The 15,630-nt window shown below is 44.5% G+C and overlaps 1 protein-coding gene and 1 long non-coding RNA gene across 3 annotated transcripts in view; one reads left to right on the top strand and one right to left on the bottom strand.

Annotated features, from left to right (window-relative positions):
• Nucleotides 1-14,363, top strand: part of LOC128750769 (uncharacterized) — a 64,981-nt gene extending 50,618 nt beyond the window's left edge. The window contains exons 6-8 of one of the 2 annotated variants that reach the window (XR_008413200.1): nucleotides 9,942-10,002; nucleotides 10,145-12,844; nucleotides 12,928-14,363. This is a non-coding gene — a long non-coding RNA (uncharacterized LOC128750769). Of the gene's footprint in view, nucleotides 1-9,941; nucleotides 12,845-12,927 lie in introns of both variants that reach the window. The other variant, XR_008413199.1, reaches the window with a different exon arrangement.
• LOC128750767 (WAP, Kazal, immunoglobulin, Kunitz and NTR domain-containing protein 2-like) lies at nucleotides 4,483-8,268 on the bottom strand. Its single transcript, XM_053851249.1, has 3 exons — nucleotides 7,766-8,268; nucleotides 6,753-7,069; nucleotides 4,483-6,636 (listed from the first exon to the last, which is right to left on the bottom strand). Exons 1-3 carry the CDS (start codon nucleotides 7,985-7,987, stop codon nucleotides 5,439-5,441), a joined length of 1,737 nt encoding a protein of 578 aa, XP_053707224.1. The 5' UTR covers nucleotides 7,988-8,268; the 3' UTR covers nucleotides 4,483-5,438.
• Nucleotides 14,364-15,630: the final 1,267 nt, after the last annotated feature.

The raw sequence follows: 15,630 nt of genomic DNA, 5'->3' as shown, positions 1-15,630 counted from the left end.
CTTTAAATGTTTATTTTCTTGCTCGACCCTAGATGTTTTTTCTTAATCCATGTAGTCGTTTTCAGTGAAATGGAGGAGACAGAATGAAATTAAGGACCTAAATGAATGAAAACTTAATCTGTGATGTTTTCCTTTAAGCCGTAGCAGAATGCAGGAAAGGTCAAAATTCTAATGTCATGTGATTTTGCCTAAGCTGCTCAGGACGTAGGAATAACCTCATGAGATCTGCTGCCTACACACACACACACACACACACACAGTCACTGCACGTGAGGATTTCAGTGATAGACAGCTTAGAGGTATTTGTCCCACAGCCAACACTCACTTCTGCCTCTCAAACATTATCTTCCCTTTAACCTGTTGATTCCACTTCATCCCTGGGACAAACACCAGAAGGACAAACTGACATCTCTCCCTCAGACCGACTCCTCCGGTCTCCTGTTAATGAGACATGTTTGCAGACTCATAATGGCAATGGAGAAGAGTGAAAAACCGGTTGATGTCTTTCCTACCATTCGAACGCTGAGTGAGGCTTTCCATAACAAGTGATAAAAGCATTCATTAATATTCATACTCTCATGGCAGTGAAGTCTGAGAACCAGCCAGAAATAGACAGGCATGTCCTTTAATTTTATGTCACACAGCTGTTCAGATGTGACCATACAGCATACAACTTTTTTATTAGTGTTGGTTACTAAAGTTGCCACATATAGAGCTGTCAGAATCAGCTCTGCAGCTCTTCTCTTATCCATAGTTGGAAGCGCTAGTCTTCAAGTTGGTTACTGATTTCATTGAGAGTGAAAAAGAAATTGCAGTTTGAATGCCTGAATTTAGTGCATAGTTCCTCGAAAGAAATCTGTGTCATCGCAGGGGGTCTTTGAAGGTCTAGCAGTGTAGCTAATAAGTACAACTGTTGAGTCCTCTCATGGAAAAGAGACCATAAGACAAAGAGCACTGTGTGTATTTGCTGCTCTTCAGTCACCCCTATGGGCTTAGTAGCGTTGTGTTACAAATATAGTCTGCCAGAGGCTATTTTGGTGAGGGGTGTGTACCAACTTAAGCTGGGACTTAAACACTCTGAGAGGAGCTCCTGATAATAAAGTTATCAAATTGTAGTTTGTTATGTGTTAATGCGTAAGACATGTGCTCGAGTGTGAGTGTGACATGAACAGATCGACTCCACCACCTGCAGTGATGGAAAGAACCGAGCGCACGAGTCAGCAATTACAGACCCCACCTCACTCCATACGTGGTCATAATGTTATTATCACTCAGTTCTTCCTGAGAGCATCAGCACACACGTTAGAAAAGTTCAATATTAATAAAACGTGTTTTTAACAGATTCACTCCAGTCTCTCTTGTTGCCATGGAGACCGCTTAAGCGCTTAAAGAGAACAATGCTGCTTTTGTTGCGTTTCAGAAACTTGCAAAAACCATTTACACGTTTTATTTGCCCCGGCAGAATAAACAGTCGTTTCATAATCAAGTAAACCCAACAAATATAGATTCAAATAGACATGACAATATATTTACAATCTACAAATGGTACAAAACATACTTTTAATTATTGCACAACCAAACATCCAGTACCAGTTGTTGGCTTTATTTTTTTGTTAGACAAAGCCAGTTTAAATACACGTTAAATACACAATTGAATATTATGTTCACAAGAATGACGTTCTTTGTGTGAAGTGGGTTTAAATGCACATTTAATGTTGACGATTTAAAGTGGGCCAGATTTGGCCCTGGGGCCTTGAGTGTGACCTATGTGCTTTAAAACGTACCACGTCATTAGATTTTTGTTGTCAATCATTACTATGAAGGGGATACAAAAAAGGAGGTTAAACCTTCTCTTTGAGCCACCAACCTCTATGTTTTTGGGCTGTGGAAGGAAACCGTAGTACCCAGAGGAACCATCCTCTATCATGGAGAGAACACACAGGATTCTCTCTGGGAGTTGCCATTGCAACTTCAGTTTGGTGGTGGCGTCAGTCTGCAGACCTGAGCTGCTAGGCTTGCTGGGCTGGTGCGCCCCCTGCGCTGTGCGATTCTGTGCTTCTGTTCCTACTCATTAATATTAGCCCATCTTCGTGCCAGTGTTATAATGACCATTTATTCCTGCCCTTTACTCTCATTAACTTTCATCTCATTGTGATTAAACTAGCTACCTATTTTCATTTCCATTGAAATATTATCGCACGTGTATCTTATGATCTGTCAAATAAACTCTAGGCGCTTATTTATATTCCATCTCAAAGTGACATCCTCTGCTTTTTTTTGTTTTAAACAAGTATCTCTTCCCGGCTCTAAATAATTAAGATGGCAGTCTTGGACTCCCTCCAGCGTCTGCCGAACTTCACAGCGTTTTTCAGCAGGAACTTGCATCACTGGTCCGGCTGGTAGCTCAGCAACAGGAGCGCTGAAGTCATTGTGAGCAGAAACAATTCTATTTACAGAAACGTTGCGGCCATGTGGCTTGTGTCAATGAGGAAAGGTCTGGTAGATTATCAGAGCTCCACTGTGGCAGCCTGCATGAGCTCACAGGACACAACATGTCAAGTATTGGATGAGGTCATTTTTAATGCTAATTCTGGTCACAATAAATGTGGCTAATACTGTGGTGCTCGGATAGAAACAGTGCTACTGTGGGTTGTCTGCTGTGAACATGCTGTTGCAGCTGAGTCACTCCCATTTGTTGGTCCCCACTTTTTCACAGGTCCGCCCACCTCCTAATTATCAGTCTGGAGTTCCTAATGCAAGGCATTATTTACTTATTCAATATTTAACACTGGCTTTAGTTGTAAAAGCCAGTTTGTATCTGCAATGCACCTTTGTGTGCTTCATGAATTTGTAATCCTTTAAGCTTCTGAGAATATTGGAAGATCCTCCAGAAGGTCTTGGGTTTGAATCCGAGGAACAAGCACTCTGGTTTCCTCCCACCGATGAAAATCTATGAAATAGCTTGGGGACACCTTTGTCCTCCACCCCCTTACTCACAGTGTTAGACTCTTAAGCATATTAGATTAAAGCAAGGTTCAACTAAACAATACCCATGAATTTTTGAGAGCTTATGACCGTGGTGGACACATGACTCTGGTGGATCCTAAGCTTCTGAATAAACAGAGGGATGATCAGACATTACGATCCTTGTCAGAACTGCCCTCCAGTCCCGGACAATCCCGCCTCTCGCCCAGTGTCAGTCAGGATTATGCGAGTCTAACACAGGGCCACATTAGGCTAAGATGAAGAAGATTTTAAAGCAGAAAAAATGAATCTATTTTGCGCCTGCCGTATGAGAGGTTTGCATAAATGGGTTATATTTTGGGATGCTAGTGTGAACGGAGGTGTCCTAGTTTCCCCCAACATGGCGCTATTTTTAGAAAGGAAAAAAGGGGTAAAAGATTCCCCTCAGGAGTCGACGGCAGCAGTCTTCCAATGTTCTGGACAATTTACAGTCCTTATGCTGTGATGACCTTTGACATCACTGTTCACATGTCCCTTCCCCCCTTCGCTTCACACCTCCACTCTTCTCTCCCATCATGTCCTTCCTCTCTTTGCACTCTTCTTTAATGGAATGTATCATCTTTGCCTCTGTTTCGAATTAGATTTGAGTTTTAAAACATTTAATGAGTATTATAGTATTATACGTGTCTGGATTAAAAGGTGGTTCTCTTATACATATACCTTGCATGTCATTTTAGTTTCACTCATTAGAAAATAACACCAGTCGTAATTGTTAATATATATATATTTTTTCACTTCGAAGTGAGAGGAATCCTGTTTCTTGCTAGACGATTAAACGTCCCAGTCTTGTGCTGCCATCCAGTGGACATTAATGGTGAATACAGGCATGTTTTAAAGTAAATATTCTCGAACCCTAACCCGACATGCCGGATTTGTCTCCGACAATATGTTTTAGAAGATGAGTGAAAATGACATGGCCATTTTCGCGTCCCCCATTTATTTTCTTTATTGGAATGTGGGAGAAAAAAAAAAAAAAGTGTTTAGAGCAGGTTGCCAGACTTTAGAAAACAAAGTGTATGATCACAAGACATCAAATGTGTGACAAAATTACAAAGGATGCTTTATTATATTTTAATATGATTTCATCACTCAAACTTTATATAACTGAAGAGCTAACTTGTTTAAAAGAATGGTATGTTATTGTTATTGTAACTTTGAATTGAAGTTGAAAAAAAAAAAAATGAAGTCATAGCATAGATCTTGACTGATTCAGAGTCACTGAGGGCACCGTGCCCCCCTCACCTGCCTCAGTCAGGCACTATTATGGTCTGTCTGGCAGTGTCTCTCCGGTGGTCTCCAAGTGAACTTGATCCTGAATTCATCAGCCGGCTGTGTGGCGTGAGCGGCAATGATGTGAAGCTCAACCAGCCAGTTAACACTTGTCAGCACCTATAATGAAAGTAGCCTTTTCCACCACGGCCTCTTTTTCATTAACAGGGTCAGAGGTCATTGCTCTTGGCTGGGTTTTTCTGATGGAGCGAGTGGGCAGACAGTCGCGGAAGAGGGATGAGAACGGGGGTTTGAAGAAAGGAAATGAAGACGTGGGGGAAGGGAGCTGTTTATGTTTTCGTTCCTCTACATCCTGCTGATCCTATTCTGCTCTTATAGTATCCAGCAGTTTACCATCTGTCCACTTTGACCTGTATGTTATAGGAAGTGACTCTAGTGTTAAAAAGATCTTATAACTTTCTCACCCAAATGTTATGGTCTGAACATGCCTCTTCATTCAGCAGTGCTCAATGCGACGCATTCATCACCCGTCTCCCTCGTCTTCCCCTTCACCTTGGCCTCCGGCACATGAAAGGGGCCGCGCGAGGCCAATGGATAGCCGCTGTGCTATGCAAGGGCCCCAAACCCAGACACAACACAACACACAGCTCGGCAGGCCGCCACAGCTGGGCTGGAATGTGACCTGCTTCAGATTTTTTATGCCAGACGAGGAGCGCGTGTGAAATAAAAGCCAATGGAGGAGGGTTTTTATTCATCACATGACATCCTTTACAGCTACAACGGCGGAATATCAATCATTCCTATAGAAACATATTGACAACATATTAGCCTAGCGGGAAGAGAATAAATAAGACGTCACATACAAAAATGAATATTGCAAATGAAAGAGAATGAGACGCTTCTCATCCACACGGCAGTGTTTTTTTTCACTCTGAAATTAGGAAGGGATTTCAAAATGTCAAGTTGTTGTGAGCACGCTTGCATTCCAAACATAACTAAATAAATAGAATATTTCTTATGGTATTAGTAGTTAAAGAATGGAGGGAAAAAGATCAGATATTCTGTGCAGGTTATGATTATATTGATCTAAATAGCTTATATATTTCCTGTCACCCTGATAATAGTTTTACACTGTTGGAGCAAATGCATAAGGACACTTGGGGTCATGAGTGTTTTGAGAGAATCTACTGGACCACAGACAGATCTTTGAGGAAGGTGCAGGATTTCTTGTGCACCACCTCTCGAAGCTTCCGCACTCGCCGGGCGCTGGAATGGCTCACGAAGCTGTCCGGTTGCAGCACGGCCATCCCGTTATGAACGTCCCCCATGATGATGAGCTGCCCGATGGCGGTGGTGATGTTGGGGCAGGGGCAGTTCCAGTCCATGTTCAGTAGGGTCACCTCCAAGGGTTCTCTGCCAAAGAACTTCAGACCCATTTTCTCATCCTTCAGGATCTCCTCCACGGTCACCAGAGCGTGACCGGACTCCTGCTCCTCCGTCAGCTCCGTCACCCGTCCCAGGATCACGAAATCGCTCTTGCAGAAACTGGTCACCATTTTGCCGCGAGGCTTGCACATCTTGCAGTTGTGGTTCTTGGGAAAGGGGCACATGTCTTCACAGGCCTCTTTGGACTCAAAGTTGTTCTCATTTCCTCCGCAACCTCCGTAAACAAACGACTGGCACTTCTTCAGGACGCTGCTGTAAGCCCAGCGAGGCTCGTAGGTCTTACAAGGACCCTGGATGCTTGGGAGGCTGCATGGAGCCGCCAGCTCCGCCCCACACGACAGCATGCAGGCGTTATAGCTGTTGAAATGGTTACGGTTCTTGTTGCACTGGCTGTAAGTGAAGGTGAAGCAGTTGTTTCGGTGTGACTCATAGTACCAGCTCACACTCTCCTCGCCGCAGTCATCAGTGTCTGGAGTTTTGAGGCACTCTTCGGCCGGGAAGGGCAACTTGGTGCTGTTTTCCGCGGCCTTACCTCTCGACTCCCTCCTGATCACCACCAGAGGAAAGTGTGACGACACACTCCCGCCGACGTTCCGAGCTGTGCAGGTGTAAATACCGGAATCTTGAGGCTGCGCGTTGTAAATGACCAGCTGGCCAATGTTGGTGACCACGACGTTCCCTCGTACGTGATTGGGCCTCATGATGGTGTTGTCTTTCCCCTTTATCTCTTTCTCCCACGTGATTTCTGGGTGAGGCTTCCCGGACACTTCGCACAGGAAGCTGGCGGTCTCGCCCACAAAAACTGCCTGTTGGGTGGGTCCACTGTGTATGATCGGCGACTGGACATCAGCCGGGAGCGTTGTCTGAAGAGCAGTGGTGGGATGGGGTGTGGTCTCGTCTGGTGTCGGGCTTGTGTTGGGCCAAGTCAGGTGGTACCTGTAGGTGGAGTCAATAAATGTAAGTAGATTTAAATGCTAGCCGCTGTTATTAGTCAACGTTACCTCCTTGATTCAAAATTAAATAGTAAAGATCCAAAATACTTAACATGTTACCTGCAGGTGACCTCAGAGATAGAGATACCCTTGGAACAGGCTTCCGCGTCCATGTAGCACTTGTTGTAGTACGTCATGCCGTCAGAAGCGCACGTGAAGTGGGGCTCCCGCTCGCAACGGTCGCGGCACTTGCACACAGGCTGGCCGTCCCAGATGTCACACTCGGAACCTTGTTGTGAGCACATGAACTTGTCGCAGGTGGCGCCCTTCGGCATGCCAATGGGGCCTTTGTTGCCCTTGACGTCAATGTAGCGAGCCGCCACACAGCTCTTGTTCCCGCACACGTTAGGGCAACACTTCTCGAAGGTCTCACAGTCCTGGGGGCGAACAGATACACAAAAACTCATCATCTTGGGAAAGCTTTGGGAAGCTACTCTTGAGCCATGGGCTTCTACAGTTTCCTCCCTCAATTCAGATGTTAACACTTCACATATCACAAACCCTCTTTTCTTGTGATAGATTTTAAATGCACATTGTCGTATTTTTGCCCCGAACCATTCTCAGTTGCTGTACGTAACATACGAATAAGAAATGAAAGTACAGAATGCAAATGTGTTTTTACCACAGAGGTTGAAATGTAAGACTTGCATTGGTAGCAAAGCGTTCAGATTTAGGCACTTGTAAAGGAAGGAAGAAAATATTACACTAATATTTTGTTGATTTGATTTATGTTGTTGCTACTTGACTCAGTCGTCATAAATAATAGGGAGCACATAACAAAATGTTTCACACCTAGAGATGGTCATACATTGGTCTGCGTCGAGCCTCGTTCACCCCGGTCATTGAACATTGAAATTTGACAAGAGTTTCAAGGAATAAAAGTCAAACTTTTTCATAATTTAAACCATTTCCATAATGTCCAGTAGCGATATTCAAGCATTTGTAATTGTTTCAAATGTTGTATAAATAATTATTACTATTACACTATAATATTTTCGTTAATATATTCAGATTTACCTCACTAAATTCGCAATTCAAACCGCTTTCCGCAAAGGGATGAGGAGGACGCTCACCTGGTCGGATTCACACTCGCGGATACAGGTGCTCATAGCGTCCACCCACAGGTTTGGGTTCAGCTCGTTTGGGCACAGACCAGCGTGGGAGTAGACGACCTTGGCCACAGACATGGGCATGGGCATCGCTTCCACCCAGCAATCGTCCGTTTTCAGCAGGATCAACAGAGACGAGGGTCCAAGAAGAAACCAGATCCATCGCGGAAACAGCATCCACCACATGTCGTGCGTAACAGCGCGCAGATTTTTGGATTTAAAAAACAACCAAAGCTGCTTCCGGGAGCCAAAGTGATCCGGACTTTTTCCTTCTTCTTTGGACTGCTGATCTTTGAGTTGGTGTCAAACCCACGCAGAACCAGGAGAGTTGTCCAGATGTGTTCCAAACACAAAGCGATCCGGTCCGCAGAGCGCGCCAGCTCCTGTCTCCTGCTCGGTCCGGCTCAGATCACTCCACGGTTACAGTCGAGATGAAGATTATTAAGGAAAGTTTCTGCAGCAGATTCCCGACGCTGTTTGGTGGAGGACTGACCCGGCACCTGTGCGTCAGTCGCTTAACCCTTGGAGGGCGAAACTGCTGCGGAGCAGACGCACACACACACGCAGCAGCCGCCTGGAGAACACACTCTCAACTCGGACTTAAGAGCGCGCTACAACTCTTCACCGACCACTTTTCTTCACATTAGTTTAAAAGATGAACGTGACTTTATGGAAAGACTAAGAGAAGAGGTTACAAAAAAAACCTCAAACCTCTCCATTTTAGCGTGATAGCATTGACCTGTTAAATCTACTGGCGTGGTTTGTCAACGTGTTCATCACATCATTCTTATTTTTTAATTCATGGACCATTTATTTTGGTGAGACAAGGAGGACACCGTGCGGAGTCCAATCCCGGGCTCATATATACAGATACCCCCTTCACGCCACAGACAATTTAGAGTCAGTGTTTTTTAGTGGTTTGGTTTTGACCTTTCATCTTCATCCAACATGTCCACAGCCTCTCCTCTTCTCTGGCCTCTGACCTTCTCTACAGGAGCTGTCCTACTGATATACTAATTTCTGATCTTGTCCTTCCTCCCGATAACATCGTCTTGTTCCACCCAGCCTTCACTTTTTTCTTCACCTCCCTTGTTGCATGCTCATTCAACCCTGCCCTCTCATTCACACACATGAATTCTGTCTGGCCTCTGTTGACTTTCACTCCTCTTCTCCTCACTTTCTCCTCAGCCTCACTACAAATCATGCGAAGAAAACAAATTGTGGAGAGATTCTAGTAGTTGAACAGGAACCAGGTCTCCTTTCAAGAGGCCACAGGAAGCATTTGAGTTTCATGCATGCATTAATGACTTTCAGATTATGTTTCAGGGGTGTGGGTTTTGTCGACTCTGCTTCCCAAGCTGAGTCCCCGCTGAGTCCAAAGAGGCCCAGTCCTCTTCAGACTGGTCTGCTGTCCATCAACCAGGAAACAATTGCAACATCTCGACCCTTATAAACACTGCTCTCCATCGTCAATCAGACTGGCCCATCTTACAATCACCCAATGATGCATCCATTCAGGACAAAGATTCACACTCTCTCAAATGTATGTAAAGCTTTTCTCTCACCCACTCTCCCCCTTGGGCCCTTCCACCCCTAACCTTCACCCCTAAAGACCCTGCATTCCCAGCATTGCCGACTCTGGGGGCTACAGGCGGTGAATACCCCCACACTGAACACTCTGTTTTGAGCAAGTGCATTGTCTGCGACTAGACCTTGACTTTGACCTAGTCCCCGCACCCTCACCATTCATCCCAGCCTGTCAAAAGATTTGCTGCGCCTCTCTTTGGTACCCTACAACTTTCCATTTTGTTTAGGACGTGTATTTGATTCTACTTATGAGTCATTGATCGGTAATTGAAACATTATTGACCTTCTTAAAGCAAACAGTAAAAACCTCATGTGAAAGGGTTATTTATCAAGGAAGAGACGCCACATGGAATTGTTCTCAACCCACTTCATTTCGCAGTTTGTTGACGTTATTCAAAAGGTGGTTTTACTTTGCCATTTAATACTTTTGGTCCACATTTATTGGTTAGTTTTAATGCTTCTAAAGAAGTTAAAGAAGGTTTTTTGGTTGACTTGAAGAAATGTTTGCTATCTTGGTTGCAACATTGAAACATTTTTTTATTTTCTTCCCCAGAGGGGCACAAGTCCCACCAAGGGCTGGAGTCCAACTCTGAGTCTGAGGCAGGTACCTGCAGGTAACGTCGCCCTCTGCCTCCACTTCTCAAAGCTTACAGAGATTCCCTAGAACTGAACCCTGGGAAGCCGGCAGGACTCCTCTAAAACAATGATGCTGTTATGACTGTTCATACTAAGCTCATTATGAGTGTCTTACTCCAGCACAAAGGGGAGAGACACGTCCAGCCACAGCAGGAGCCTAATCTGATTCCCCAGTCCTCGTCTAGACACACAACACAACATACCGAGGTCCAGTCATGCTGTTCTGGTTCACGGTGTCCAGCCGACCTCCATGTTTTCATCTGTAAACGTTAACATGTTCAACTGCTAACTGTTTTTTCGGCTCAGATTGTGCAAGATCTGTTTTCGGGATTGCATAGTCGGAACATCTGCTCGCCGCGTGAACACTATTGTATTCATTTCATTAAGGAAATATTGTTTATGTTCTTTAAATCAGAGAGGGAACACAACATTCCCAAAACAAGTTCATAACAAAATGTACAACAGTGTAGCTGTTCTGATACAGGTCAGAGGGCAATCGACAGATGGATGAAATATATCATCACCAGGCTTATAAAACGTTGGGATTTCTACATGTAAAGAGGATGTTAAATCAGTCAGTTGGGGTTATGAATGCTTTCATTGCCTGTACCTTGTAAATACTGAGCTCTCTTCACACTATTTGTTCAAAGAAAAACATTATTCACCCCTTGATAACTGCATTTAGTTTTGAGTTGTGTACAATTGGAAGGTGAAACATTTGAATGTATCAAAAATTATTTTGTTTCCTTAGAAATAGTTTTATGTGTAATAGAAAGAGACTTTTACATTCCATTTGGGATTAAATTAATTTCTATTTTCATAGGAATCTTGTTTGAAGCAATACACTGAATTCGGATGGTGTATAAAAACAACATTCATTCATGTGTTTAGCATAGAAAAAGGTGCATCTGTCGATGTCAAACTTCGGGTTTAAGATGCATTTGCGTATTGGTAAAATACTTTGTCTCAATTACTTTGACGTGAACAGCTGGTTAAACGCGAGTGCCTCTTGCGCGCCCTCTACCGGCACAAAAGGGTTTTGAAGCGTGTCGAGATTCCAAAAATTGCAGCGTTTTATTGAAAGAGCGTTATTGAGCGGAGAAAAACAAAGCAGAAATAGATTATAAATAAGACTACTCAAGGACGCAAGTTGACCATTGAAAAGCCATTATCTGTGCTCATAAGTCCTTCATAACAACAACCAAACATTTCCCCTAATTCGAATCCTGGCATTACAGATAGAATAAAGCAAAAGAAAACAAACCTCCAGCGCAGGACTTCATTGTTTTCAGTTTCTCTTCATGGACAGCAGTAGCTGTAGAAGCGCTGTTTGCAGCCACATTCTCATATTGCTGATAAATCTTCTACACACATCTGAAAATGCGCTGCCTGTTGTCGCCTATTTAACAGGGTGCACAATCAGATGAACTGCCACTGGATATGTTGCTTTTATCAAACAAAAAGCCCCGGCAGATGAGCATCTCATGAGAAAGCATTTAGGAGAGCGTGGATAGTAACCATATCTGGCAATGACAGGGTCTTAAATCCAAGGCAATAACCAGAGGACGCACTGCGAAACAGTTGACATGCTTTATCAAAGAACTGATACAGGTCTCCAGAACAGAAAAACAACAGTGGCTAAGGTTCTCTCTACACATACTCAGCATGTACTGCATATAAAAATATCAGACTCTGAATGCATAGGTTAATTTCAACTGTCCCTCTAGAAACCAAGCAAACCTACGTCTTTCCTCCCACTCAACCCACATTATTCACTCGCTACTTCTGGACGTAAAATAAATCGCCGTTCTTGTCCCCCACATTGCACTTGCCTTCAACAGTGTCCAAAAACTTCCCGCCAGAACTCCTCCGACTTGTTAAATAACAAAAAGAAATCTATACAAATTAATACAAAAATATAATAAAACATACAAACGCAGTAAGAGCTTTAGGTATATGTCAGTACAGTAAACAGTTACCGCCGGTTACTTCTGATTGTAGTTACCTACTGCAACGTTAAAATAAGTCCAGCGTTGTGGAATCGACAAAAGCAGCCTTGATCAAAGCAAATGAGCTTATGATAGGTTGTGTTGGATATGAATAGTTGCCAGTACTGGGATCGGCCAACACAAACGCATGACTAGTCTGTTAAAGCTACAAAAGTGCCGTCTCTTACTACGTGACAGAACTTTGATGGCCGAACGTCTGGAGATACCAGGATGAGAATTGAAAGCTTGCGCAACTCCAATAAGACAAATTTTGCTAACTCTCTTAAAAGAAAAAAGATAAAAGGTTAAACTCTCTCGGAGTAAACGTTTCTGCTCTTCACATCTCTGCTGGCTGCATTTATTTTTGGTCTTGATTGTGATCACAGTTAAAAACAGATGAACGGGAACTGCAACTTTTCAACAGAAGGCATATCGCGTCGTGTAATTCTCGCACTACAGCTGCATTCAGTAAAATGAATGAATTGCTTCATCAGGAAGAATTAACATAACTCAAAACTAAGTGGGTCGGGGGCAGGGGGCAAATCCAGGCTGGCCAAACACCAAAGCCGAGCAAAGCCCAACAAGGAACCTGTGCAGGCAACTACTGGTTGCTCTGAGGGTCTATATATGAATCCAAGAGGAAAAGCAAGGGGGCGTTAGGCAGTTCTAGTAGGTGAGACGGGAGGCTTTCATGTTGTAGCAGGGTCTGTCTGTGAGACCGCCAGCGCCCGAAAAGAGAGACAAGCCTTCCGATTTCTCCAACACCACCTCCAACTCTTGAAAGTCCTGCAGCCGCGCCACGTCCTTGTCCTGGACCAGAGACACGTTAAGGGTGAGTGCACTGGGAAACAAACTGATGATAGAATATAAGCATGGAACACGAGGGAAAACCTTTCTCAACATGGTGTTTGGCAGCTTCCGGATCTTCTCCACGTGCTCCGTGCTGATGTCCAGTTCGCGACAACAGACCCTCAGAAGGGAGCGGTAGGTGAGCTCCTGGCGATCCAGCTCCACCTCGATGAAGTCATTTTCCCGAGCGTGTGGGTTCTGGATACGGACCTTTAATACCAACTCTGTAAGAAGGAGCAGAATCACTTACTCTATCATTCGTATCAAAATTGCTTTTTTTGGTCTCTCACCTTGAACGTTGACAGGAAAGGTGCTGGTAAAGAAGAACGGTTGGAATGCTGGCATAGAACCGCCTGTCTGTCCATAGCTCAGCTGCTGGGGAACCGACTGCTGTCGGCTCACAGACGGGTTGGCATTGGTGGCGACAGGAGCAGGAACTGGACTCCCATTGCTGCAAGCGAGGCCAGGGCTGGATGAGGCCAGAGGTGGTGAACACACGGTGCCATTGTGCGCAACAGCATGGGGGTATTCTGCATGGCTAACCAGGTGAGGCTCTACTGACAGGTCCAGGGGAACTGTGTGGGGAACCGTGTGATTGTGGGAAGCAGCCGCACCGGACGAAACACCATTTTGATCTTTAACGGGAATCAAGTCACCAGACAGGGTTTCTGGGCTGTAACTGACTGCGTTGGTGGGAGGAAGGTTATCAGAGACAAGGCTTTGAGATTTTTCAAGGGCCGGAGAGAGCGAGGACGAATCGCTGTCCGAGCTCTGTGTGTGTTCTGCCGAGCCGTTCTGTGCCAGGTGCTGGGCAACCACGAGGTCAGACTCGCTATGCAACTTGGAATACATGAAAGGCGGATTGGACAAGTAGTTCGGGACGATTGGCAACTCAGGCTCCTTCACTTCAGGCTCATCCTCCACCTCCACTGTGGCCACAAAACAAAGACATCTCTGGGTCAGGATCATCCATAATAATCGTCTGCAAACTTGATTTATAAAGCAGCCAAAGTGGAGAGGTCTCACCTCCCAACAGTCTTTTTATTTCCGGTTTGGACGTGAGTTGTGATGCCAACTCCTCCTTAGCAGTGAGGATTTCTTTATCGGCTCCTCGGCTGAGTAAGTAGGAGACTATGTGCTTGTGGTTCCGTTTGCACGCCCAGTGCAAACACGTCCTGTTGACAATGTAAAGAGCACAAGATTCGAAATGAGAAACTGTGAATGACAGCTACATTGTGAACAAGCCAAGATTTCATTTTTTAAAATGAACAGGACAACCATGGCGATCTGACACATGAAGTTGCTGAAAGTAAAGAAGAATTACAGCCCATTTATGGCGTTCAAATCGTGGCTCTGAGGAACGTCGCAATCCAACTCAAACCTTGTTCTTAACAATGTTGTCCTGACAGGTTCTCAAGCCTGGACTTGCGTAACAGATAGCAGTAGTACACCGGAGCACCGCTTTGCAAATTGAAAATACGTGTTGACTACAAATCTATCGTGTCAGGGGTTTGTGGTTCGACAGTGAGTCCACTCTACTCACCAGCCGTTGATCTCGTTTTGGGAATTAACGTTGACTCCGTTCTCCACCAGCGACCGCACTTCGTCAATATCCCCGATGGCAGAAGCTTCTCTGAGCCGCTCCTGCAGCTCTTTATCCAGCGAAGTAGTTGACATGCCTGGTCCTTGGGACTTGGATTAAAAAGACAATAATAACCACCGACCAACGTCCGCAGCACGCCGCGCTAAACTTCCCCGAAAATAACCAGCTAACACGCAAACATCGCCAGTCTGCTGTGTGTCGCTAGCCGATAGCAGTAATTAGCTTCGGCTAATATAACTTAATTAACTTGGACGGTTCGAGCGCAGGTCACTCGGTCTCTTCAGTTTAGCAGGTTGTGGGTTCAATGTTTGGTCCCGAGTCGACAAATGGAGAACCGATTCAATCTGTACTCTGTGGTGCCACAGCTCCGTCAGCGAGGCTACACCGCCTCACCGGGGGAGGACATTTTTAGATGTAACACCGCTCCGGACATTAGTTCCCATGTGGAGAAGCGGAACATAGGCGGACGCGTTTTCAACATTTTAGTATTAAAAATAACACTACGTACATGAAAGTACATTCTTGTTTTTAGATATCCGTTCATCTTTCTTTCTTTTTTTAGTCATGGTTTCAAGCATTTCAATGCAAAAATGCCTTGGTCGCACGTTAGAAATACATGTAATTTAGATTCATGAATAAACTCATAACATCATTTACAGAGATTATATTTAATGTTGAAGGTGAAGATGCTCTACCAGGTGTGAACTGCGGCGAGGCGATGATGTCATCCTATATTGCCTTGTGTGATGACGTCACGCCCGGCAGTCGTGAACGGATTTTTAAAAACTTTTTTTGTGTCCGATGACAAGGAACGCGCCAGGATTGGCTGACATATACCGCGTGGTCGTAGGACCAGGAAGTAGACCCGGCCGCTTTCTGCAAGGGTGTTTCGCATTAAGTTAATAAATATATTTTCTGCGGTTCGAAATTGTTTATTAAGAATGCCATTCTATATTTTGCGCGATGGCAAATAAAAGCCATAACATCAAGATATGCTTGGAAAATGACCTGCTTGACATATGTCGTGTTTTACTAATATATATATATATATGTTTTGCGTCCGGTAGGAAGTTCCATGGAATACTTCATTTGAAATTACATGAAAAAGTAAAAAAAAAAAATCCTCGCTTCTCCCGGACGTGACATCACGACCCGGACACATTCCA

The sequence above is a fragment of the Synchiropus splendidus genome, chromosome 19 (genome assembly GCF_027744825.2).
Source record: "Synchiropus splendidus isolate RoL2022-P1 chromosome 19, RoL_Sspl_1.0, whole genome shotgun sequence".
NCBI lineage: Eukaryota > Metazoa > Chordata > Actinopteri > Syngnathiformes > Callionymidae > Synchiropus > Synchiropus splendidus.
The sequence above is the reverse complement of the archived record's forward strand: the minus strand, read 5'-3'. Positions and strand labels throughout refer to the sequence as shown.